Source organism: Rattus norvegicus, chromosome 11 (genome assembly GCF_021556685.1).
Source record: "Rattus norvegicus strain SHRSP/BbbUtx chromosome 11, alternate assembly SHRSP_T2T, whole genome shotgun sequence".
Lineage (NCBI taxonomy): Eukaryota > Metazoa > Chordata > Mammalia > Rodentia > Muridae > Rattus > Rattus norvegicus.
The window spans coordinates 65,747,619-65,773,200 of NC_141544.1; the positions used below are offsets into that span (position 1 = coordinate 65,747,619).

General features: G+C 39.2%; 1 protein-coding gene across 2 annotated transcripts in view; it reads left to right on the forward strand.

The window, feature by feature from the left end:
• Trat1 (T cell receptor associated transmembrane adaptor 1) overlaps nt 1-25,582 on the forward strand; it is a 42,175-nt gene that overhangs the window by 11,594 nt on the left and 4,999 nt on the right. The window contains exons 3-5 of one of the 2 annotated variants that reach the window (XR_015632849.1): nt 7,554-7,590; nt 15,978-16,036; nt 18,043-20,046. Coding sequence is in view for 1 of the 2 variants with exons in the window: in NM_001037981.1 (NP_001033070.1) it covers nt 7,554-7,590; nt 15,978-16,036; nt 18,043-18,131 (185 nt within the window). In the remaining variant the exon portion in view is untranslated. The remainder of the gene's footprint in view (nt 1-7,553; nt 7,591-15,977; nt 16,037-18,042; nt 20,047-25,582) is intronic. The other variant, NM_001037981.1, reaches the window with a different exon arrangement.

The following is a 25,582-nucleotide window of genomic DNA, read 5'->3' on the forward strand; positions in this document are numbered from 1 at the left end:
TCACTATTTCTGGGAAGCACCTTAATACTTGAAGGGCAGGGAAACTGCAACAAGAGCTATAGTCAGGAAAGAAATAGTCAGAAAAGTATTTGCAAAAAGAAAAGATAAAACTCATGAAAGGGGACAAACCTAAGTCTGCACACCAGAGTTAAACATTGCACGCATGTCTAAGGAAACCTGTGTGAAGCTAGTGCAAATGCTGACCAGACTGTAGGGAGGGTTCCTGATGCACTTAGGAGGGACTTCCTATGCAGTGATAACCCGCATCAGGTGTGGACAGGAAGTTGTTGTCACGCAGATTTTGAAAGGGTGGAGGTATTTGAGAATGAGTGGTATAGATGGTATAGTGTAGGTCACATAACCATTTGATATCAAAATTGTGCCCGAGCGTCCAGGTGGCCATACACTAGTTTTTCATATCTCAATATAATTTTCAACTTTGGTGCTTCAGGCATCAGATTTTATTTGTTCATAGCCAGATGATTTTACATCATACGAATAGAAGCAGACCCTTTCCGATTAGTTTTGCATGATAGATTTGATGATTTTTAAAAATTATACAAGGTATTATTTTTTCAGCCTTTCCATAAAGGGAACTATTGTTTAAAAGTAGTGAGGTGGAGAAAAAAAATTGAAAATTGGAAATAGTAAATCGGATGCATGATGTCTTTCTTTTGATTAATGCCAGCCATTTGGTCATTAACAGCATAGCTTCTTAAGCAAATCAAATGTGGTGTGAGTTAATGTACATTCCGGTTTTAGGCTTCAGCTGTCAGATCTCATGCAAGTAGCAAGTTCTTTGTCTCTCAGTGTCCTTTTGACAGCCAGTGGAAAGTACCCATGCTGGCCCTCGTGAGAAAAAGTAAATGTTTATGTCTATCAGGACGGTGCTGGGGCCTTGGCAGATTGGTTTGTACATGATACAGTCCATATCACCATGCCTCGTGGACCTGGTGCTTCTTCCTCTCTTTCCATAGTAATTAAACCTCCTTCCTTTTGTCCATAGTAATCACCAAGGGCCTTCCCTCGCCACATGTCACTTCATGTAACTTGAGTATTTGTTTCAGTAGGTGTCAGTTCCTCAGCCTCTTTACTGCTCCAACCACATCTGAGCCCTGTGGAGCCTCCGTAGCTCCTGGCTCACTTTCCCCCACCCCCATATTTATATTATTTAACAGCTTAACAACACTGAGGGCTTTATCTGGTGCTCCTCTAAGCCACATTCTAATCTATTTCCGTGGCTTTTCTGTGGCTCTTATGAGATTGGTTCCAAACATCAGTGGGCCACAGGTCATTTTATTTGATAGGCACTTCTTAGGTGGAACACACTTCACAGTGTTCCTCATGAGCAGACTCAAGGTGAGTAGCCTCGAAGCAGCCTCACCAGCGCTCAAAGACTGTGAATTTCTCTCACTCCGCCTTCCCAGCTGCCCCCCACCCTGGAGGGCTTTCCCCACGTGTGAAAATTTACCCCGCCATCTTTTCCTACTCATGGGAACAAATACTCTTCTTCACTCTGAGATTGCAGGCAGTTTGAATTGTCTGTGTAAACACTCAGTTCCTCCCTACTCCTAAAGACTCAGGCTTGTTCTATGTCTTGGACGAAACAGGCTAGAAGAGTATTGTCATATCATCCGGCCTTCTCCCAAGTGCTCTGTAATTGTGATGCTGCTGCAAGTGGCCCCCTGTCACTTTTATGTCAGCATCTCTGTGCTACTTTTTGTGGCTAAGAAACTTGCAAGATGACTCCACCTTGGCCAGCCAGCAGTGAGGAAACGTTGACTGGTGTATTAAATAGCTTACAAAAGGAACTCTCCTTCCAGCGATAGTGTAATCTGTACACATTTAATCAGACAGACTCCCTTTTTTTCTTGACAATTTCTGTAGCAGCTATGTATAAGTTTTGAAAATGAATACTCTCTCTGCTTTCCAAAAGAAATCTTTATTTTTATTCAATGCACTGTCCAAATCCGGTCTTCAGGAGTATGTTCATTTCTTTTCCTAATCAGAATGTATTTTTCTTTTTCTTCCATTAAATCCTAAATCCTAAGAATATTATTTATTCAACTCTTCCCCTTTGATTTGAAAAGATTAAACAAGTGCGTGGTTTGTTTGTGCGTCAATCTTGTTAGTGAACCTCCTATTCACTAGATTGTGGCATGTTTTCGACTGAAAGTTAATCAGAAAGATTCAGTGTTAGAGTTTCAGCCATTTGCTGCTGTTTCTTGTTGTGACAAAATGTGCCAAAGAGGCGGACACCCTAAAGGGGAACCATAAAAGCAAATGTCTTTGCAGCATACTCTCTCAGATACATAACAACCACAAGCCTTGCACCTATATCACAGAGGAGGATGAGAGAACCTTGCCCAGCTCTTCTGATTCATGATCTTGCACACTTTGCTGCTCTGTGACAGAGTACAGTTTTTAGTCTGGCCATGCTGCACTGGGATGAGTAGGCAGTGTTCAAATCATGCCGTTTATTCTTAAATAAACTTCTGAACCTTTGGGACAGAGGTCTTTGCAGGATCTGAGCTTGCTTACCTTCAGGAGGTCATTGTCTATTAACCTTCATAACTAAAGTCACCACGCACTCATGTGCTAGCTACCATCCAAATACGCATGTATTTTCTAAGACCCCTGCAGCGGGCGGTGTCCTTGGTCTTTCAAAGTCTTCTTTCGCAGCGTTTCCTGGCAGTTTATCTGATGTATAATATCCTTTATCCATTTGTTTTCTTTTTTCATATTGCTTTTGTCCCCTTTCATTTCATCTAATGAGCAGATGCTATTATATATTGTCTTGTACACAGTTACTTTTATTTAACTTTTCTCACAAAAATGTAAGATCCTTTATTCTTTTTAACTATGGGGATGAAACATCTGACTATATTTCCCTAGTTTAGAGTTATTCTCTCAAACATTTCATGGGTATGTTTTCTAGGCACCAATACTCATGTTAGAAGTATCACATTTTTACTTTAAAAGTCCTTATCCTGTAAAGTATTCAGCAGTTTGCAAAAATATTTTATGGGACACCTAATTATTCTTATTATTATTACTGAATGGCATTCTTTTTTGTTTTAGTTAAGTATTGAGATGAGCTTTCCTGTACCCCAGGCTGATTACAGACTCACTATATAGTAGCTAATGACCTTATGCTTCTTTTTCTTCTATTTTGCCTTAAAATGATGGGGTTACAGATGTGCACCAGCTTGACCAGTTCATATGGTGCTGGGGATTGAACCAAGGGTTCTGTGTATACTCGAAGAGCACTCTACCAATGTAGATACATCCCGGCCCAATAGTCTGTATTTTTATTTACTTTTATTTTTCACAAGGAAAATGTTCAACTGGTGGCAATGTCCTCTGTAACGGTGAAATGCCAGTGATTTCCTTTCAAGTTAAACTTTACTTTTATTTTATATTTCACTTTACTAACTGAATAGTGCTAGTTGATTTCCAGTTAACTCATGTATGAGGAAATGTTCCAATTCAATGAGCAAAGAGAATAGCTTATATGATATGGGTTTAGAACACATGACGTGGATACATTGCTTTGCTATTTTATAAAATGTCTTGACATTGTTTTAGTGACTTTCCACATCCGCTCCATGATGCTAGGTTTTACTCTTCTGTTTTACAGATGAATGATAGGCATAGCTTTAGAGTAATTGTCACACTGTCATGTAGCAAATGTCTTGAAGAGCTGGCACCAAATCCGATATTGGCTGATTCCTAACCATGAATATGTTCTATGACCTGTCATCCTAGAGTTTATGTTTTTCTACTTAAGTTCCAAGAGCACTGGTTACTTTTCTGTTGATGTATAAAACATCATTGCCAAGACAACTTTTAAAAGAAAGAGTAGGGCTAGAGAAATACAAGTCTGTCATGGTGAGGAGGCATGGCAGCAAGGGGCATGGAAACCCATGTGAGAAGCTCACATCGAGAGAGAGAGAGAAGAGAGAGAGAGAGAGAAAGAGAGAGAGAGAGAGAGAGAGAGAGAGAGAGAGAGAGAGAGAGAGAGAGAGAGAGAAAGTACTGGGAGTAGGTGAGGGTTTTACTCTCAAAGCCTATTCCCAATGACATACTTTCTCCACCGATGCTACACCAACCAAACCTCCTCAAACAACATGACCAGCTGGAGACTAAGTGTTCAAACGCCCAAGATTTTGGATGACATCTCTCATTTAAACCATGACCCTAGGCAAATCTTACGAGTACTAATGGTCTGAGTCTAATTAGTTCCTTTTTCTAAAAATAGAGTAACTGTGTGTTATAGCGTGCTTTATTTTTCCAGTTTATAATTTTCTGACATCACCCTCTACTGTGTTTATTGATATTAGTTATGTTTCTGTATTTTCTGATTTTTCTCCACTTCCATTAATTTGTGATAACAGGGATGTGTCTTTTTGTCCTTTCTAGGCTCCCTTCAGCATTCAACATTCATATTCAAAAGAATAACCTGAAAGTACTTTTATGTCATACATTTCCTGAATGCTTTATTTCTGGCATCCCATGTAGATTACTTCCATCATCTGGGTTCTACAACAGCTCAGTAGACATATTCTGCAAGTACATTCCTCATTTGATTATCCTCAGAATCCCTCCCCAAACACTGACATGGAACATGTCCATTTTTTTCAGTAACGTGATCACTTCATAAAGACCTCAACAAACTCTCTAGAGACCAAGTCTACACCACGACATAGGTTTACCTAAAGATAACTTTCCCAGTTGTTTGGTGATTCACTCAATTATTTTAAATGGTTCCTACTAGTTCTTTCCTGAATCACAGTGTTTTATAGCTATTAAAATTATAAGACCATCTCTAGCTTCTGATATCAGAAACTGAGATGGCTCCAGTCTTTATTTTCATAGACTAACTTCAGCAAAAATTCACTTTTTATTCCATAGCATATGAAATAATAAGAAATTCAAATACGATAAATGTCATATTACACATATACCTCTAGTTTAGTATATAAATCATTGATGAGTAGGCAATAAAATTTCTAAAATGAAGTTGATATTCAGCACAAAACTGTCTTGAGTGTGTTTAAATCCATTAATTTCAATAATTTATTATGAATCTATTACTTTCATAAAATATTACTCGAAACCTACAGTTTCCCATTATTTTTAAATATACAGATGGCTTTAACAAGTTATTGGCCATTTGGCTACCACCTTCAGGGTTCAGTGTGAACTACTTCCTGAGAACTGCAGCATACATTCTCCCATGGTTTTATTTCCTTAGATTACATCTCTTGTCAACATAGAAGCAATTCTAATACTTCAAGTAGTTTCAGAGACTAAGTTATATCTTTTCCTCAGTGCCTTTGTTCTCAGACTGTGACCATATGCATAAAATGGAACTACCAAAATTCTTCTTTGTTTTGTCAGATTCCAAGAAATTTTAGAGGAGTGGGGATAGATACATGAAAGAGACCTCTCTTGGGGGGGTGCAGGCAGACAGACAGACAGACAGGTAGAATTGTTGTTGTTGAATCTGGAAAGTACCCAGATGCCCTTCAAGAAAAGAGTGGATAGAGAAAGTGTGGGTCCATCTCCACAATGGCGTTACTACTCAGCTATCAAAAACAATGACTTCATGAAATTCATAGGCAAATGGATGGTACTAGAAAATATTACCCTGCTCTTGTTCTTCTCTTCTCTGCTTTCTTCCCCTTTTTCCCTGTCCCTTCTCTCCCTATCACCTCCCCACATGCCCATGGTCAGTTTCCTTTATTTATCCCCCCTTCTACTCTTCTCTCATTAAACCTCTCCACATGGAGACCTGGTATGCACTCAATGATAAGTGGATATTAGACCAAAAGCTCGAATTATCCAAGATACAATGCACAGACCACATGTAGCTCAAGAAGTAGGACGACCAAAGTGCAGATGCTTCAGTCCTTCTTAAAAGGGGGAACAAAAATATTCATAGGAGGGGATGTGGAGACAGAGTTTGGAGCAGAGACTGAAGGAATGGCCATTCAGAGCCTGTCCCACCTGGGGATTCAGTATATATATATATGCATACATACACGGTCACCAAACCCAGACAATATTGATGAAGCTAAGAAGTGCTTGCTGACAGGAGCCTGATACAGCCATCTCCTGAGAGGCTCAGTCAAAGCATGACAAGTACAGAGGCGGATGCTAGCAGCAAACCCTTGAACTAAGAACGGTGTCCCTGTTGGAGGAACTAGAGAAAGGATTGAAGGAGCTGAAGGGGCTTCCAACCCCATAAGAACAACAATACCAACCAACCAGACTTCCCAGGGACTAAACCACTACCCAAAGAGTACACATGGACTGACCCATGTCTCTAGCTGCATATGTTGCAGAAGATGGCCTTGTTGGGCACCAATGGGAGGAGAAGCCCTTGGTCCTGACAAGGTTGGAACCCCCAGTGTAGGGGAATTCCAGGGCGGGGAGGTGGGAAGGTGGGGTGGTTGGGGAGGAGGAACACCCTTATAGAAGAAGGGGTGGAGGACGGGATAGGGGGCTTATGGACAGGAAACCAGGAAAAGGTATAACATTGGAAATGTAAATTAAAAATATCCAATTTTTTTTTTGGTTCTTTTTTTTCGGAGCTGGGGACTGAACCCAGGGCCTTGCGCTTCCTAGGTAAGCGCTCTACCACTGAGCTAAATCCCCAGCCCCTCCAATTTTTTAAAAAAGAATAAAAGATTTTTGAAATCCAAAAATGAAACAGAGAGAGAGAGAGAGAAAGAAAGAAAGAAAGAAAGAAAGAAAGAAAGAAAGAAAGAAAGAAAGAAAGAAAGTCCATCAGAACCAATATGAACAAAACCAGAAGTAACAGAAAAACCCAGAAGTGTTAGTGGAACTCAAAGCCAAAAACTATGTTTAAGTTTCACAATGGTCAAGACAAGAGTGTCAGATACAGAAGTCTCAGATTTTTCTCATTGTTTTATGTGCACAAAATACACAATCTTTCTCAAGCTTTCTTGTTTTCATCTCAGATTACCAAGACAGATTTGACTGGCTCAGAAAGGAAGCTGCCTTTATCACTTATATTACTGCAACAAAACACCAAAGGCTTTTAACCTTATAAAAAAGGGGGGGGGTTCCTTATAGTTCTGGAAATTCAAAGTTTGGACAGTTATAACGCAGACTCATCCCCTTGACTATGTCACCTCATAACTGATAGCAATGGTAGGGGGACATGTTAGGGAAACTGTTCACACCTCCAGCCAGGAGACAGAAGGCAGCAGTCAGTTTTCTTCCTATTCATGACTATCTTCCAAGAATTGCCAAGCAGTCACATAAGAAACTGCCTAATCTAGAGTCCACTCTTGAAAGCTCCAGTGCTACACTGATACTGCCCTTCCGATGAGTAATCTTTGTCACAGGGAGTCCTTGGATACCCTCAAATCATCTCGAAATTATGTCTTCCCCCAGTCCAACTAGTTGTAGCCTTTGTGACTTAATCAACTTTGTTAATTTACACTGAGGCTTAGCTCCCCTCACGAAATATTTTAAAGTGCATTAGAATTTTTAATTTGTATATTTTTAATATTTTTCAGATAAAATGTACAGATACTCTGATGACTACATTCCAAGGTATGTTAAAAATTGAATGAAGTCTTATGATTTCCAACTAATAAGGAAAGTAACGAATGCTATATTGTTACAGAGTTTTTTCTCAGAGATATTACCACTTGGGCTAAATGCAAATGAAAAGTAAATTATAATTTGATTTACTTGCATCTGAAGATTGGAAGCTGTAACACTATCATTGATCCTGGTTATTAATACATCAAGTCAAAGTGCTGAGTGAAGTAAAAACAGTTTAATCTGACATATATAAAACTCTCAGTGTCTAATATAGATATCTATATTATAATGAGGATGAAACTTTAAAAGAGCAGTCTAATTTTATATAGGATTGTATGGCATTTCAGAATACAGAGTTGAAAGAGGTCTATAAAACCTCATAAGACTTAAGTAATAAGACCTGGTGGTTCATGTCAATAATCCCAGCAATGGAGAGGGTGAGACAATGAAGAACACAAGTTTATGGCAAGTCTGAGCTACATAGAGAATTTTGAGGCCAGCCTGGGATATATAGGGATATTGTCTCAAAAAACAAACAAAACAAATAGAAAAAACAGACAGACAAACAGACACAAACACATATACACACCCTTAGTGCCATGGTGTTTATAAGGATGATTTTAATCAATGGTGAAATGTGATGAATTATAATCTGAAGTAATATTAATTACAGAATCTCTTTAATAGTTCTGAATTAGTTAAATGAGAAAGTGATATATATATGTATATATACATATATATGTATATGTATAATTTTAAATTTTTGATTTTTGAGAAAGGTTCTATTACATTACTTTTGCTGTCCTGTAACTCACTATATAGACCAGTCTAGCCTCAAATTCACAGAGATTCACCTGCCTCTGTCTTTTTGGTGCTGGAGTTAGAAACAAGCACCAAATAAGTCAAGCTTGTATAATATATCTGTAAAAGAAAGTCTAGGGCATGAATAATAATAAGGGAATTTCATTTTTCTAGATTACCATCCAATGTAACATTATATTGGATATTCTGTTTAGGGATAATAATTCAAATAAGATTGATTTTCTGCAGTGTTCTTCAAATCTGCCCAAGTTGTGGACTGAGAAATCTTTGAACAAGCTTTCTAACTGAACGAGATATTACAGGCCAGGCCGCAGAGCAGGGCAGGCAGAACAGCCCCTGGACTCTAAGGGGTCTTTTCATAATAATTTCTGCTCTGCTTAAAAATGTATCTTACAGATACAAGATATTGTTGCAGGGAGACTCTCTGCGTACAAATTTTCGTGACTATTCTTCATACCGAAATCTTTTAACTAGAGATAATTTCAGGCTATCAAGAACGATTTTCTGATGATAAACATGAGATCGCTCATCTCTTTTCTGAGGAGATTGATTCTTGACATTTGAAGGGCAATTAAGACACAACCTGCCAGGTGTGGTGACAGTGACACTAATCTGTATTCCCAGCACCAGGAAGGCGAGGCAGGAAGGCCTATTTTGAAAAAAAAAAAAAGTCTAGCTAGATTGGCTTGCATAAAGTGAGCCTAACTCAAAACACAAAGGATAAGAAATGAAATAAAAAGATACAGTGTAGTAAAAAGGTCTTGTGATTTGATGGTTTAGCTAAAGATTACGTTGATGGCTTTGGTATTGGTATGAGAAGAGTTGGAAAGGAGAATTGGTGCAATACCCATCTCAGTGTAAATTGGCTTTTATTTTTACTACAGATGTAGGAATGAGGCTAGTTCTTGTCTAACACTTGCTCATTTAGCAAATAATCACTCAAGAATAAGAGCTATGCTAGGAAATTGTCAACTCAGTTCACTGATTTCCAAAGAGTAAACTCCCCTTGCCTGGAACAAAGCAAAGATCATCACCATGCCAACCATCAGCCATAGGAGTTTAAATGCTTCAACCCACTTCAGCTGAGCTCTACTCTCCTACCCGCTGTGCCTAGCAAGGAAGACATTAATACATACAACGTGCTACACAGAAGGAGTTTATCATTTACAATTATGCAGCAAGGGACAAAGAGACCTCAAGTTCATCATGAATGGTCCCCAGCGGCTAGGACAACTGCCTGTGGCAGAGCATCTCATCTGAATGTGCCTTACTCCTAGATGAGCAAAATCAGAAATCCGCCAGCATTGGCTTGCATACCCCAGAGGCAAAATGACAACTAGAGCTGTGAAGGCTCCTGTCTCTAGGGAGACTGCAGCCAAGCCCAGGCTTTTGTAGCCATTTCCTCTTCATCCCATGGTGTTTCATCTTCTGTTGCATACTCTGGTTATCCTTGAGCATTACAAAAGAGACAGAGACGTTCCAAAGTCACCTGGAGAACAGTCTTCAAAAAGTAAATTAATAAAACTACAAAATGGAAGGAAATAGATCATTTCCTCAAAGATTTAACCATCTATTGCCTGCTATTAAGTGCTTTAAATACTCATTGTCTATTGTTATAAATCTCCATTTAGGCAAGAATTGAATATACAGTGCAGATACCCTCTGCAAAGATAAGTTATTTCCCAAGATTATGTATGTATAACTAGTCCACTTTTCTAGATTATGTGGCTTGAAGATCAAAAATACTTTTGTAGGAAGGCATTGAGACTTGGTAAATTATCTTCACTCATTAAAATGTAAAATTAACCAGAAAGAATAATTTAAAAATGATCTCTTTTTGAGGTGGGCTAGAATTACTGAGGCCTCTTCAGTTAGACAAAACAGGACAGATGTCCATTATACTGGGTTTTCCCTTTTTCTGGATTTGCAATATCTGCTAGGCTGGGAAGCTATACTGGAGAGAAAGAAATTACTTCTCTGCTTTTTCCAGTTCTCCAAGTCCCTGCCCTTTCTGCACCAGAAGGTCACAAACATGATCAACCTAAGGACAACACAACATCCAAATTTAAAGAACTGGAAGGAAATGCATATGCCATGTTACTTACCCTTGGACTACCTCATTTTTCTTTGAGTTATATTGCAAACATTTTTACTCCTCTTCTATTGGTGTAAGGAAGTTATGTGGTCCCTATACTATGGGATTGAGATCCAAGGAATTCAGAAACTTACTTAAATTCTTGCAGTTGTTCTCATAGACCAGTTCTCCAGACTGAGAATCTTTAAGACACTTCCAGGTGTTCTTTTCTGACCCAACAGCTTCCAAGAATACATGGGCTAAGGCTCCTCTTCCCTTTTTCCTTTTATTAAATTAGTTTTCCCTTCATAAAATATGTCCTGATTATTGTTTTCTCTCCCTCTCTTCCTCCAAGTTCCTTCCCACCTTCACTTCCATCGAGATCCACTCTCATTAGAAACGAGACTTCTAAGGGATAATATAACATAGAATAAGATAGAACAAAAACCAACACATCAGAATAGAATAGGACAAAGGAAAAAGAGCCCAAGAGAAAGCACAAGAATCTTATATAGACACAGAGGTACTCCTTTGGGGATCCTATCAAAATGGCACAGATATATCACTAAAAAAAGATACTAAACTGGAAGCCATAATATATACATGCAAAGTACCGGTGTGAAAGAGAGATATATATATATGTTAATGAAGTTAATTTCCTGCTGACCATCTACTTCTGGGCATACCTACTGCTCTTAAAAATTGTTTTCCCAGAGAGACTCCCTTGTATAAAATTCAATTGAATTTTCATTTGTAAGTGGTTATGAATTGGAGATAGATTCTGGGCTAGAGATGGGGGCATGTGTTCATGTACTCCTTTGCGCTCTAGCGCTCCATCTGGTACAGTCCCATGCAGGCACTGTGTATCAGTCTCTGTGAATTCATATGTATATTGATCCTGTTGATTTAGATGGCCTTGTTTCCCTGGTGGCCTCTATCCCCTCTGGCTATTATACTCTTCCTGCCTCCTCTTCCAGGAAGTTCCCTGATCCCTGAGGGAAAGAATTGATGAAGACATTCCTTTGAAGTTTGGGTGTACTCTCTCACTCTCCACATATTGTCTGGCTGTGGGTTTCTGTATTAGTTCTCATCTACTACAGGAGGAGGCTTCTCTGATAAAGACTAAGCAAGGAAGAGACTGATCTAGGAGTATAGCAAAATGACATTAGAAATCATTTTATTGCTATGTTCATTTAGTAGAATCGAAGTATTTAGTCTTACCCTAGGTCACTGGGCTATCTGGTCTCAGGTTCTCAGTCACCCGAGCAGTCTAGGGTATGATTCCATCTTGTGGAGAGGGACTTAAGTCAAATCTAGTATTGGTTTGTCCCTTCTGCAGCTTTGTGCTACCACTGCACTAGCATATCTTAAAGGCTGGACACTATTGTACATCAAAGGGTTTGGTTTGTGTGGGTGTTCACATTTCTTCTTTGATTGCATGTAGTTTCCTTCCTGTACCGAAGATGGTAGCATGTTGGAGTGAAGGCTCTATATACGTACAAGATCAACTTCTCTACATTTAATGAGTTGTGTGGGTGTTGTCGTCAGCAAAAAGGCCTTGACATCAGTTTGTGGTGTGAAGAAAGTTGCAGTTAAGCAAGCATATTGAGGAACACCCGAGGCAGCTTCCCTTTCCCTTCTGCTTTAATAGTTTTTCTGCATTTCTTGTATCTTTACCTTAATACATAAGTAGACTATAATTTTAAAAAAGTAAGAAACCAGAAAATCTCAGCCTAATGCTACAACCCCCTGTCCACTGTACCCCTTCCACAGCCAAATGTGATGATCCAGCTGCATTCTGGTCATATTTGCTTCCCCCTTTCCCTTCTAAGTCTCAAATCTATGCCGTCCCATCTTTGGGCTTCCAATTCACTCACTCTGCTCTTGCAGAGGTGACCAATGCATTCCACAGCTCAAATCCTAATTTTGTTTTTCTGGCCTCATCTGAAGCATTTCTACTTGAAATGCTTGCTTTGCTGGCTCTGAGCTCCCAAAAGACCCCTTTGATTTTGCTCCCCTTTCTAGTAGCTTCTTCTTCTGAACCTTCAATCACCAGAGTGTCAGCATCCCTCTAGCAAACTACTTTTCTACCATATTCATTCCCCAAATAATTTCACTCCCCTTCATGGTTTTAGGGACATTCAGATGCCAATGGAATATAAAATTAAACTTCTACATAGTCAAAGAAAGGCATTTCAAGTAAATCAAGCTAACATTTGCCAATACCAGATTCTAACAGACCCCCAAATGTGCTCTTTCCCCAGCCTAATAACTTGCCAGTTCCTTAACTTTACTAGTTTTAAAGCAATAGCCTACTTTTTTATTTGGATGTTGGAACTCTGTACTATATTATGGAATTTGGAGGCTGAGAAGAATTAGTAGTGATAGCACAATTGATTTATAACTAATACAGTTACAACTTATAGAATTGTGAGGGAATCAGGTAGAAGTAATGTGTTTTTTTAAGTAATCTTTTAAAATCTGCTTAGATCACAAAGCATTTGGGATAAATAAAGTAAACACATTTTTAAAATAGTTACATCATAAGGTCTAAGTGAAAGCTCAAAATTGGACCACAAAAGTTATAGTGATATATTTTACAAATTTGATGTGTCAATAAATATAACTAATGGCTCGAGTCCATCTTCAGACAGGCCCAGAGTTAGAGTTTGATATGACCCCAAATTCAGGATATATTATTCTCTCAGTTATAACTCACTTACTAATTTTTTCAGAACACAATCACAATATGAGCTGGGTATGTGATTCAGAGGAAGAGTACCTCTTAGCATGCACAAGACCTGACATTTGATTCTCAGCATTGCGAAAAGAAAAAACAGCAATTATTGTAGGCTTCCACATAAAACATTGCCAAACATTTGTTGTTGAAGTTATTACATGTCTCCAATAAGCTGGAGTTATTTGGCATCGCTAAGTAAAAACATGTTTTTCAATTTGTTCGTTAAGCAGCTGCTCCTGAATAATAGTTTATTTGAGGTGATTAATCACTTGGGGCCTGCCTGCAGACATGGGACAATGTATTATAAATCACATCTTATTTTCATTCATAAGGAATAGAGTGATATTCATTTTTTGGACATGATTTATCATTTGCAGGTTGTGTCTGCTATCTCTGTGGGCTGGGAAAATGAATGGCTTGTCTTATTAAAAGTCTTCACCTTTTGCTATAATATTTTCTGCGTATCCAGAGAAAAGACATTCTCAAGACCATTGGTTCTTTATTAAGGTGTGCTGGTTGGAAAGTACATTGCAGATGAGTTGTGTCAAATGTGGGCCAGCATCTGGACTTTTTGTATGGGCATCTCCTGGACTGTTATTCAAGGAGACCTAGTTAGTATTTATATATACTCTGTCTTCTTTAAGAAGTATGGTATTGTGCCTTGAAATGAATTCCTGTGTATAATTCCTTCCACCTTTCTGTGACATGTAATCTCAAAGTGAAAGCAGTTGGTCTTATTTCATAAAATGCCCCTTACTAAGTGATAGGTTCCTCTCTCCTTATCTTACCAATGTAAAATTTAGCCATTAGAGCTGTTGTCATAAGCATGATATCAGTAGGACAATCTGGAGATGATGACAAGGTATTTACTGTAATAATAGCATTAGTCACATAAGCCAAGATGGAAATGTAATCAAATAACAAGAACCAATACTCCTGGATCCCTGTTGGTTACCTTCACTAGAGGTGCAGGAAACTATGGGCCTTCTATGGCCTTCTTGACCATTTCCCTAAAGCCTTTAGATATGTATCTTTCTGCATGACTCCCTTAGAATATATGTAGAGCATAGGACTTTCCAATCAAATTTACATTGTGATTCTAGCTCTTTTGCTAGGTTTACAATTACTGACTGTATGTCTGGATATTTAACTCTTATGCATCACAGATTCCTAGTGTGTACAGTACTGGGAGTCATATCCTTCTAACGGACTCACCCAAAGGTTGAGGGAGCCTTGGAAGAGTGGGAAATTCTCCTAATTATTTTTGATATTGCTCCCAAAGTAAGTTAATAAATTAAGCTACCTGAGTCTCCAGCTTTCCTGTCTGTAGTTATATCACAAGGGTAGTAATGACTCCAATCATGATATTTCATCTTATAATCTGAGTCTATAGTAATTACACAACAAATGAAGTTTTAAAAGACCTTTCAGAGCTCTACTGGGAGCAACAAATAGGCAATACGGCTAGCAGCACAAACAACCTACATTGTAATCATAACTGCTTTTTTCCTACTCTCATGACCTGGAGAAACACTTTGTGACCCAGAAACCTTGTAACATCTATGTGTTTCTGTGTATTTCATTTTTCTTTCTTTCTTTCCTTTTTTTTTGTTTATTGGTCAAGTGAGAGTTCAGAATAAAAACATAGATAACAGAATTGTTTTTTCCATTTTTATTAGATATTTTCTTTATTTAGATTTCAAATGTTATCCCCTTTTCCGGTTTCCCTTTCGGAAACTCCTATCCCATTCCCAGCCACCCTGCTTCTATGAGGGTGCTTCCCCACCCACCCACTGACTTTCTCCTGCCTCCCCACCCTGACATTCCCCTACACTGGGGCATCAAGCCTTCACAGGACCAAGAGCCTCTCCTCCCATTGATGCCCAACAAGGCCATCCTCTGCTACATATGCAGCTGGAGCCATGGGTCCCTCCATGTGTACTCTTTGGTTGGTAGTTTAGTCCCTGGGAGCTCTGGTGGGGGTGGGGAGGGTGGTTGATATTTTGTTCTTCAGCTCCTTCAGTCCTTTCTCTAATTCCTCCATTGGGGTCCCCATACTCAGTCTGATGGTTAGCTGCAAGCATCCTCATCTGTATCAGTAAGGCTCTGGTTTATCAGGCTTATCCATATCAGGCTCCTGTTGGCAAGCACTTCTTGGCATCAGCAATAGTAACTGGGTTTGGTGGCTGCATATGGGACAGATCCCCAGGTGTGGCCATCTATGGATGGCCTTTCCTTTAGCCTCAGCTCCGCACTTTGTCTCTGTATTTTCTCCCTTGAGTATATGTTCCCCCTTCTAAGAAAGACTGAAGCATTAAGGTAATAGTGCCAGCCTATGGAATTGCTTTGAGAATATGAAATACATAAATATATGAAATGTGCTTCCAAAAGTCCCCGACACATAATAGTTCTCAGTAATAATTTGCTATCATTACTTATTTCTGAAAGAAGTTTCCAATCTCAACTTTTAATTTGCACACACACACACACACACACACACACACACACACACACACAAATGCACACACACACACGAATGCTTGATTTTGGCTTTAACTCATTCACGTATAATCACTTCTACCATAGGAGTTTGAGGCTGAAGAAGAACATGTGATAGTTTACTACATATTGAAGTTAGCTGAGAAATCAGTTATTATTTCTATTTATTAGGTAAGCAGTTATTACTTAGTAGTTATGTTTTTTCTAAGTGTAAAGTAGGTTTTGTCTAATAGAGAAAATTATGCTCCCATGTTGTAGGGCTGAAGAATATTATGAAGATGCTCCAATTTATGGTAACTTAGAAAATATCATCCCTGGTAAGTTTTATTTTTCTGCAATTAAATGTGTCACAAAAAACCTACTTAATCCCACAAATAATTTGAGGCATCTGTTTTTAAAAACCATCACAGTTAGGTAACCTAGAAGCCATAATTATATCTAGTCTATTATAGTATATATTCGGAAGGGCCACATTGTAAATTGCACTATGATATTCAAGCACAAGCCAGCAGCTCCTGATTCTCTCTGAGGTCTTCATTTCACTCTTGTAGATCAATACATCACTAACAGACTAGTAATAGCATATTCAAGTTCCATGAATTTTGTCACTCAGAGAATTCTATGAAATAAAGCCATTTCTAGAACAAAATATGATCAGCAAAAACAGTATTTTGGGATCTGTATGTAAACGCATGACTATAGTTAACAGCCAGAATGATGAACGCTTTCTCTGGTTTCCTGCGCTTTGACCTGTTCTCTCTAAGAGGAGACTCTGGAGCTGAATTGACAGCAGGTGGGGAGAAAGCAAAGCCCAGCCACCACTAAGTGGTTTGCGCTTTTATTTTTCCACAAGAGCTCTCCACTCGAACCTTCTTTTAAAACTAAACACTGTAAAATCCTCAAAGCAGGCAGCTGGGTTGAAGTCTACGACTGATGAAGCAAACTGCCGCTTGTCTATGAGCCTTCACTCGGTTTATAAGCAGTCTCTGGGTTTATTCTGCTGTAGGTCTCTGTCTCAAACACAAAGGTTTTCCATAACCTAAAAAGGACCTAATAGCTACACATCCTCCAATATGGGATTGTAAAGATAGCTATATGAGAACTTTATGAGTCAACGATTTTACTTGGTCCATTTTTCCCATTATCAGTGTTCACTAACTTTCTGTACTGTAACAAAAGAAACTATTAGAAATATTATATTAGAGTACTGTCCCCTTTGTTTTATTTGGCAGAATTATGATCTTTCATATTTAAGCTCTTATGAATTCCAGTGGCCCGGAGCCAACCAGAAATCTGATTTCCGAACAGTATACTGGTGTTTATTTCCCAGATTCTGACCTCTTATGCTCTGGATTGGGCTGTTACCTGTAGAACAGACAGAGAAGGCTTTTCCCCACAACATTAATGACAGACAGAAAGAAGCTTAAGATGTAGATTGTTATCATAGGGATTTTCTGTTCCACAAAGGTATGTGGAAGTCTCACCCGAGCTACTGTTTAAGATGATCTAGACAGAGAGGGTAGGAAGATTATTAGGTACATTTGGGTCTAAACAATAATTATATTTTCCTCTGAGGCCAAGTTGGTGCATTGTAGATTTTTGACAGGCAAATGGCCACCCTATATAGGCGTGTGTAGAGATGTATTGGCGAGAGTAATGAGACAGAAGAGGATGAAGTGGGTAGAAGTCTGCTGGCTTTTAGACATCACACAAGACTCCAGATCCTTAGCATAGTGTTTAACAATCTTGAGGTCTTAGGACAGTCCTGTCTAACTGAGATGCCACTAATTAATTAGTCACAAATCAGAATCTAAGCCATTTTATTCAAAATTCCAATGAGGCATTTTAAATGACTCTGAATAAAACATGTTATTCGTAGAACAAAGTATAAAACTGAAGTCATTGGTGGACTTTGCAAACACTATACTTTATGTCATGTGCTTACCAGTGACCATGTGCAGACACACCCAGGTAACTGATTACACAGGCAACAGTTTAACTCAATCATATCTCTAGATCAACTCAAATGGTAGCTTAGATGAGACTTCCACATACCTCCTTGGCACCGAAAATCCCTATGGTACAGTCTACACCTTGAGCTTCTTTCTGTCTGTCACTAATGTTGAGGGCAAAAGACTTCTCTGCCTGATCTGCAGGTAACAATTTGTGTTTTCATAATCTCTTTGCATGCCCATCCACAGGATTACTTAAATAATTTTTAACGTTATATATGGTTAGCGAAATATTGTTTGGGTCATGCATTTTATTTATACCAGCACTTTTCCTTTTTGCTATGGAAATGTCAATCTCTTCTACTCACAAGAACCACTGGACGAAGACTGCTATGAGCAAATGAAAGCTCGACCACAGAGATCTGCAAGTGACGCACAGGAAGTGGTTGCACCTGCACAGGTTGGTTTTCCATACAAGTTAAGTGTAGTCCACTTCACAGGTTTCAAGACACAAAGAGCGTTTCCTGATATGCATTTGAAGTAGCCGGTTAAACATCTTGCAGCACGAAATCACATGTCAGTTCCTGAGACTTGAGCCCTACAGGGAAATACAGAAGCAAAACCAAAACTCAAATCAAAGACTCAAAAATTAGGCATAGTTCAAAAGATAATAGACCCTGTCTGCACATCATGCATATATATGCATGCATACATACATACATACATACATACATACATACATGTACAGCAGCAAGTTTGCAAACATGCTTTGAAAGCATCATAAAGTTCACTTAAAATATTTTCTTTTTCAAGATCTTTTCTCTTATATCCTCTTAGTACCACCTAGACTAGTCATGGGGACGACAATTCCAAGACAACTGTGTTGGCTTTGTTTCATGTACCCCACATGCATTTTCTACAAGATCCCAATGAGGAAGGCAGTGTTAAAACCTCATTTTTACAAAGAAAGAAAAGCTCATCTTGGTGCACTCAGATGCTGCATGTGAAGACAGAATCCATCTTACATATGATATTTTTATCCTAAAGTAGGTCATACTTTAAAAATTCCTATTGTAGTAGAATTTTTCTCCTTTACACTACACTATTTTTGTATGAAATCATACGTTTTAATAATTCCTGTGGGGCTCCTGACAGAGGAGCTGCCTCTGACTGTTGACTGCCTTTGGAACCCTCTCCCTTTACTGGGCTGCCTGGTCTAGCCTCAATAGGAGGAGATGGGCCTAGTCCTGCTGCAATATGATATGCCAAGGCTAGATGTCCATGGGAGGCATCCCCTTTTCTGAAAAGAAAAAAGGGAGGAGTAGATGGGAAGGAGGTAGGGGGCAGTGCTTCTAGGAAAGTAAGGAGGGGAAACTGTGGACAGGATGTAAAGTAAATTAATTAATTAATAATTTAAAAAGGAAAAGAAATCAAGATGTGATGTTTGAGAAAAAAGTTACCACATATGCGGTGTGATATTTGATTGTTTAGAGAATATGCTTTCAGGGGCCGGAGAGATGGCTCAGTGGTTAATAGCATTTGTTTCACAGAACCCACACTGAGAGCCCACAATTACTGCTAACTTAGGCTCCGGAGTATCTGACTTCCTCTCTGCTCTCTGCAGTAAGGCAGACACACACACAAACCACACACACACACACACACACACACAGAGAGAGAGAGAGAGAGAGAGAGAGAGAGAGAGAGAGAGAGAGAGAGAGAGAAAGAGAGAGAGATCGAGAGAGAGAGATCCACACAGTATACATGCATATATGCCCATAGACACAAAATCTTTAAAGGGCACTTTTATTTTTTTTTTTGAAAGAGGAAAAATACATGACATATCTTCTGCTAAACTCATGATAATGAGTTTGTGAAAGAAAAGCTCTTGAAGGAGATTAAGGTGTAATTGCACCATCTAGAAATGAAGAGACCCGCCCACACAATTTTAGCTATAAATATACTAAGAATATTGAATAGACTTTATGACTAAATACATGGGAATTGCACAGAGTAGCTTTGTCTGAGCTACATCTGGTTTTTCCTCAAGTGGAAATGATGCAAAATCATGGAAGGCTTTGAGCCTGCTGTCTTGTGAACTGTGTATTTAAAGATACTATTGAGAAAACTAGTCTTTATTCTATTACATTCTTATCAATTTAGTTTCACACATTAGAGTCGTCTTTTCCTAATTGCTCAACTTCACTTTATCAGCCTCATCATGACCAACTTGCTACCCTAATTCTCTCTGCATTTATCAATCACAGAAGTATAGGAAATCTATGATAACATGTGTGCTGAAGGAAGAAGGATGTTTTCCGGGAAATATGTGGGTCATTTCCTTGACCCTTTAAAATGACATATGCGGAGACTCGGTGAGAGAGAGACCCAACCGCCTGGTCAGGTGGGCACTCCTGAGGCTGCAGAGCAGAAGAGACCACCAACACTGCTCACCCCTGCCCACATCCCTGGCCCAAGAGGAAACTGTATAAGGCCTCTGGGCTCCCGTGGGGGAGGGCCCAGGAGCGGCAGGACCCCTGCCTGAGACACCGCCGGAACCTGATAGAAACAGACCGGATAAACAGTTCTCTGCACCCAAATCCCGTGGGAGGGAGAGCTAAACCTTCAGAGAGGCAGACAAGCCTGGGAAACCAGAAGAGACTGCTCCCTGCACACACATCTCGGACGCCAGAGGAAAAAGCCAAAGACCATCTGGAACCCTGGTGCACTGAAGCTCCCGGAAGGGGCGGCACAGGTCTTCCTGGTTGCTGCCGCTGCAGAGAGCCCGTGGGCAACACCCCACCAGCGAACTTGAGCTTCAGGACCACAGGTAAGACCAAATTTTCTGCTGCAAGAAAGCTGCCTGGTGAACTCAAGACACAGGCCCACAGGAACAGCTGAAGACCTGTAGAGAGGAAAAACTACACGCCCGAAAGCAGAACACTCTGTCCCCATAACTGACTGAAAGAGAGGAAAACAGGTCTACAGCACTCCTGACACACAGGCTTATAGGACAGTCTAGCCACTGTCAGAAATAGCAGAACAAAGTAACACTAGAGATAATCTGATGGCGAGAGGCAAGCGCAGGAACCCAAGCAACAGAAACCAAGACTACATGGCACCATCGGAGCCCAATTCTCCCATCAAAACAAACATGGAATATCCAAACACACCAGAAAAGCAAGATCCAGTTCCAAAATCATTTTTGATCATGATGCTGGAGGACTTCAAGAAAGACATGAAGAACTCCCTTAGAGAACAAGTAGAAGCCTACAGAGAGGAATCGCAAAAATGCCTGAAAGAATCGCAAAAATCGATGAAAGAATTCCAGGAAAACATAAATAAACAAGTAGAAGCCCATAGAGAGGAGACACAAAAATCCCTGAAAGAATTCCAGGAAAACACAATCAAACAGTTGAAGGAATTAAAAATGGAAATAGAAGCAATCAAGAAAGAACACATGGAAACAACCCTGGATATAGAAAACCAAAAGAAGAGACAAGGAGCTGTAGATACAAGCTTCACCAACAGAATACAAGAGATGGAAGAGAGAATCTCAGGAGCAGAAGATTCCATAGAAATCATTGACTCAACTGTCAAAGATAATGTAAAGCGGAAAAAGCTACTGCTCCAAAACATACAGGAAATCCAGGACTCAATGAGAAGATCAAACCTAAGGATAATAGGCATAGAAGAGAGTGAAGACTCCCAGCTCAAAGGACCAGTAAATATCTTCAACAAAATCATAGAAGAAAACTTCCCTAACCTAAAAAAAGAGATACCCATAGACATACAAGAAGCCTACAGAACTTCAAATAGATTGGACCAGAAAAGAAACACCTCCCGTCACATAATTGTCAAAACACCAAACGCACAAAATAAAGAAAGAATATTAAAAGCAGTAAGGGAAAAAGGTCAAATAACATATAAAGGGAGACCTATCAGAATCACACCAGACTTCTCGCCAGAAACTATGAAGGCCAGAAGATCCTGGACTGATGTCATACAGACCCTAAGAGAACACAAATGCCAGCCCAGGTTACTGTATCCAGCAAAACTCTCAATTAACATTGATGGAGAAACCAAGATATTCCATGACAAAACCAAATTTACACAATATCTTTCTACAAATCCAGCACTACAAAGGATAATAAATGGTAAAGCCCAACATAAGGAGGCAAGCTATACCCTAGAAGAAGCAAGAAACTAATCGTCTTGGCAACAAAACAAAGAGAGTGAAAGCACACAAACATAACCTCACATCCAAATATGAATATAAAGGGAAACAATAATCACTATTCCTTAATATCTCTCAATATCAATGGCCTCAACTCCCCAATAAAAAGACATAGATTAACAAACTGGATACGCAACGAGGACCCTGCATTCTGCTGCCTACAGGAAACACACCTCAGAGACAAAGACAGACACTACCTCAGAGTGAAAGGCTAGAAAACAAATTTCCAAGCAAATGGTCAGAAGAAGCAAGCTGGAGTAGCCATTCTAATATCAAATAAAATCAATTTCCAACTAAAAGTCATCAAAAAAGATAAGGAAGGACACTTCATATTCATCAAAGGAAAAATCCACCAAGATGAACTCTCAATCCTAAATATCTATGCCCCAAATACAAGGGCACGTATATACGTAAAAGAAACCTTACTAAAGCTCAAAACACACATTGCACCTCACACAATAATAGTGGGAGATTTCAACACCCCACTCTCATCAATGGACAGATCATGGAAACAGAAATTAAACAGTGATGTCGACAGACTAAGAGAAGTCATGAGCCAAATGGACTTAACGTATATTTATAGAACATTCTATCCTAAAGCAAAAGGATATACCTTCTTCTCAGCTCCTCATGGTACTTTCTCCAAAATTGACCATATAATTGGTCAAAAAACGGGCCTCAACAGGTACAGAAAGATAGAAATAATCCCATGCGTGCTATCGGACCACCACGGCCTAAAACTGGTCTTCAATAACAGTAAGGGAAGAATGCCCACATATACGTGGAATTTGAACAATGCTCTACTCAATGATAACCTGGTCAAGGAAGAAATAAAGAAAGAAATTAAAAACTTTTTAGAATTTAATGAAAATGAAGATACAACATACCCAAACTTATGGGACACAATGAAAGCTGTGCTAAGAGGAAAACTCATAGCGCTGAGTGCCTGCAGAAAGAAACAGGAAAGAGCATATGTCAGCAGCTTGACAGCACACCTAAAAGCTCTAGAACAAAAAGAAGCAAATACACCCAGGAGGAGTAGAAGGCAGGAAATAATCAAACTCAGAGCTGAAATCAACCAAGTAGAAACAAAAAGGACCATAGAAAGAATCAACAGAACCAAAAGTTGGTTCTTTGAGAAAATCAACAAGATAGATAAACCCTTAGCCAGACTAACGAGAGGACACAGAGAGTGCGTCCAAATTAACAAAATCAGAAACGAAAAGGGAGACATAACTACAGATTCAGAGGAAATTCAAAAAATCATCAGATCTTACTATAAAAACCTATATTCAACAAAACTTGAAAATCTTCAGGAAATGGACAATTTCCTAGACAGATACCAGGTATCGAAGTTAAATCAGGAACAGATAAACCAGTTAAACAATCCCATAACTCCTAAGGAAATAGAAGCAGTCATTAAAGGTCTCCCAACCAAAAAGAGCCCAGGTCCAGACGGGTTTAGTGCAGAATTCTATCAAACCTTCATAGAAGACCTCATACCAATATTATCCAAACTATTCCACAAAATTGAAACAGATGGAGCCCTACCGAATTCCTTCTACGAAGCCACAATTACTCTTATACCTAAACCACACAAAGACACAACAAAGAAAGAGAACTTCAGACCAATTTCCCTTATGAATATCGACGCAAAATACTCAATAAAATTCTGGCAAACCGAATTCAAGAGCACATCAAAACAATCATCCACCATGATCAAGTAGGCTTCATCCCAGGCATGCAGGGATGGTTTAATATACGGAAAACCATCAACGTGATCCATTATATAAACAAACTGAAAGAACAGAACCACATGATCATTTCATTAGATGCTGAGAAAGCATTTGACAATATTCAACACCCCTTCATGATAAAAGTCCTGGAAAGAATAGGAATTCAAGGCCCATACCTAAACATAGTAAAAGCCATATACAGCAAACCAGTTGCTAACATTAAACTAAATGGAGAGAAACTTGAAGCAATCCCACTAAAATCAGGGACTAGACAAGGCTGCCCACTCTCTCCCTACTTATTCAATATAGTTCTTGAAGTTCTAGCCAGAGCAATCAGACAACAAAAGGAGATCAATGGGATACAGATCGGAAAAGAAGAGGTCAAAATATCACTATTTGCAGATGACATGATAGTATACTTAAGTGATCCCAAAAGTTCCACCAGAGAACTACTAAAGCTGATAAACAACTTCAGCAAAGTGGCTGGGTATAAAATTAACTCAAATAAATCAGTTGCCTTCCTCTATACAAAAGAGAAACAAGCCGAGAAAGAAATTAGGGAAACGACACCCTTCATAATAGACCCAAATAATATAAAGTACCTCGGTGTGACTTTAACCAAGCAAGTAAAAGATCTGTACAATAAGAACTTCAAGACACTGAGGAAAGAAATTGGAGAAGACCTCAGAAGATGGAAAGATCTCCCATGCTCATGGATTGGCAGGATTAATATAGTAAAAATGGCCATTTTACCAAAAGCAATCTACAGATTCAATGCAATCCCCATCAAAATACCAATCCAATTCTTCAAAGAGTTAGACAGAACAATTTGCAAATTCATCTGGAATAACAAAAAACCCAGGATAGCTAAAGCTATCCTCAACAATAAAAGGACTTCAGGGGGAATCACTATCCCTGAACTCAAGCAGTATTACAGAGCAATAGTGATAAAAACTGCATGGTATTGGTACAGAGACAGACAGATAGACCAATGGAATAGAATTGAAGACCCAGAAATGAACCCACACACCTATGGTCACTTGATTTTTGAGAAAGGAGCCAAAACCATCCAATGGAAAAAAGATAGCATTTTCAGCAAACGGTGCTGGTTCAACTGGAGGGCAACATGTAGAAGAATGCAGATCGATCCATGCTTATCACCCTGTACAAAGCTTAAGTCCAAGTGGATCAAGGACCTCCACATCAAACCAGACACACTCAAACTAATAGAAGAAAAACTAGGGAAGCATCTGGAACACATGGGCACTGGAAAAAATTTCCTGAACAAAACACCAATGGCTTATGCTCTAAGATCAAGAATCGACAAATGGGATCTCATAAAACTGCAAAGCTTCTGTAAGGCAAAGGACACTGTGGTTAGGACAAAACGGCAACCAACAGATTGGGAAAAGATCTTTACCAATCCTACAACAGATAGAGGCCTTATATCCAAAATATACAAAGAACTCAAGAAGTTAGACCGCATGGAAACAAATAATCCTATTAAAAAATGGGGTTCAGAGCTAAACAAAGAATTCACAGCTGAGGAATGCCGAATGGCTGAGAAACACCTAAAGAAATGTTCAACATCTTTAGTCATAAGGGAAATGCAAATCAAAACAACCCTGAGATTTCACCTCACACCAGTGAGAATGGCTAAGATCAAAAACTCAGGTGACAGCAGATGCTGGCGAGGATGTGGAGAAAGAGGAACACTCCTCCATTGTTGGTGGGATTGCAGACTGGTTAAACCATTCTGGAAATCAGTCTGGAGGTTCCTCAGAAAATTGGACATTGAACTGCCTGAGGATCCAGCTATACCTCTCTTGGGCATATACCCAAAAGATGCCTCAACATATAAAAGAGACACGTGCTCCACTATGTTCATCGCAGCCTTATTTATAATAGCCAGAAAATGGAAAGAACCCAGATGCCCTT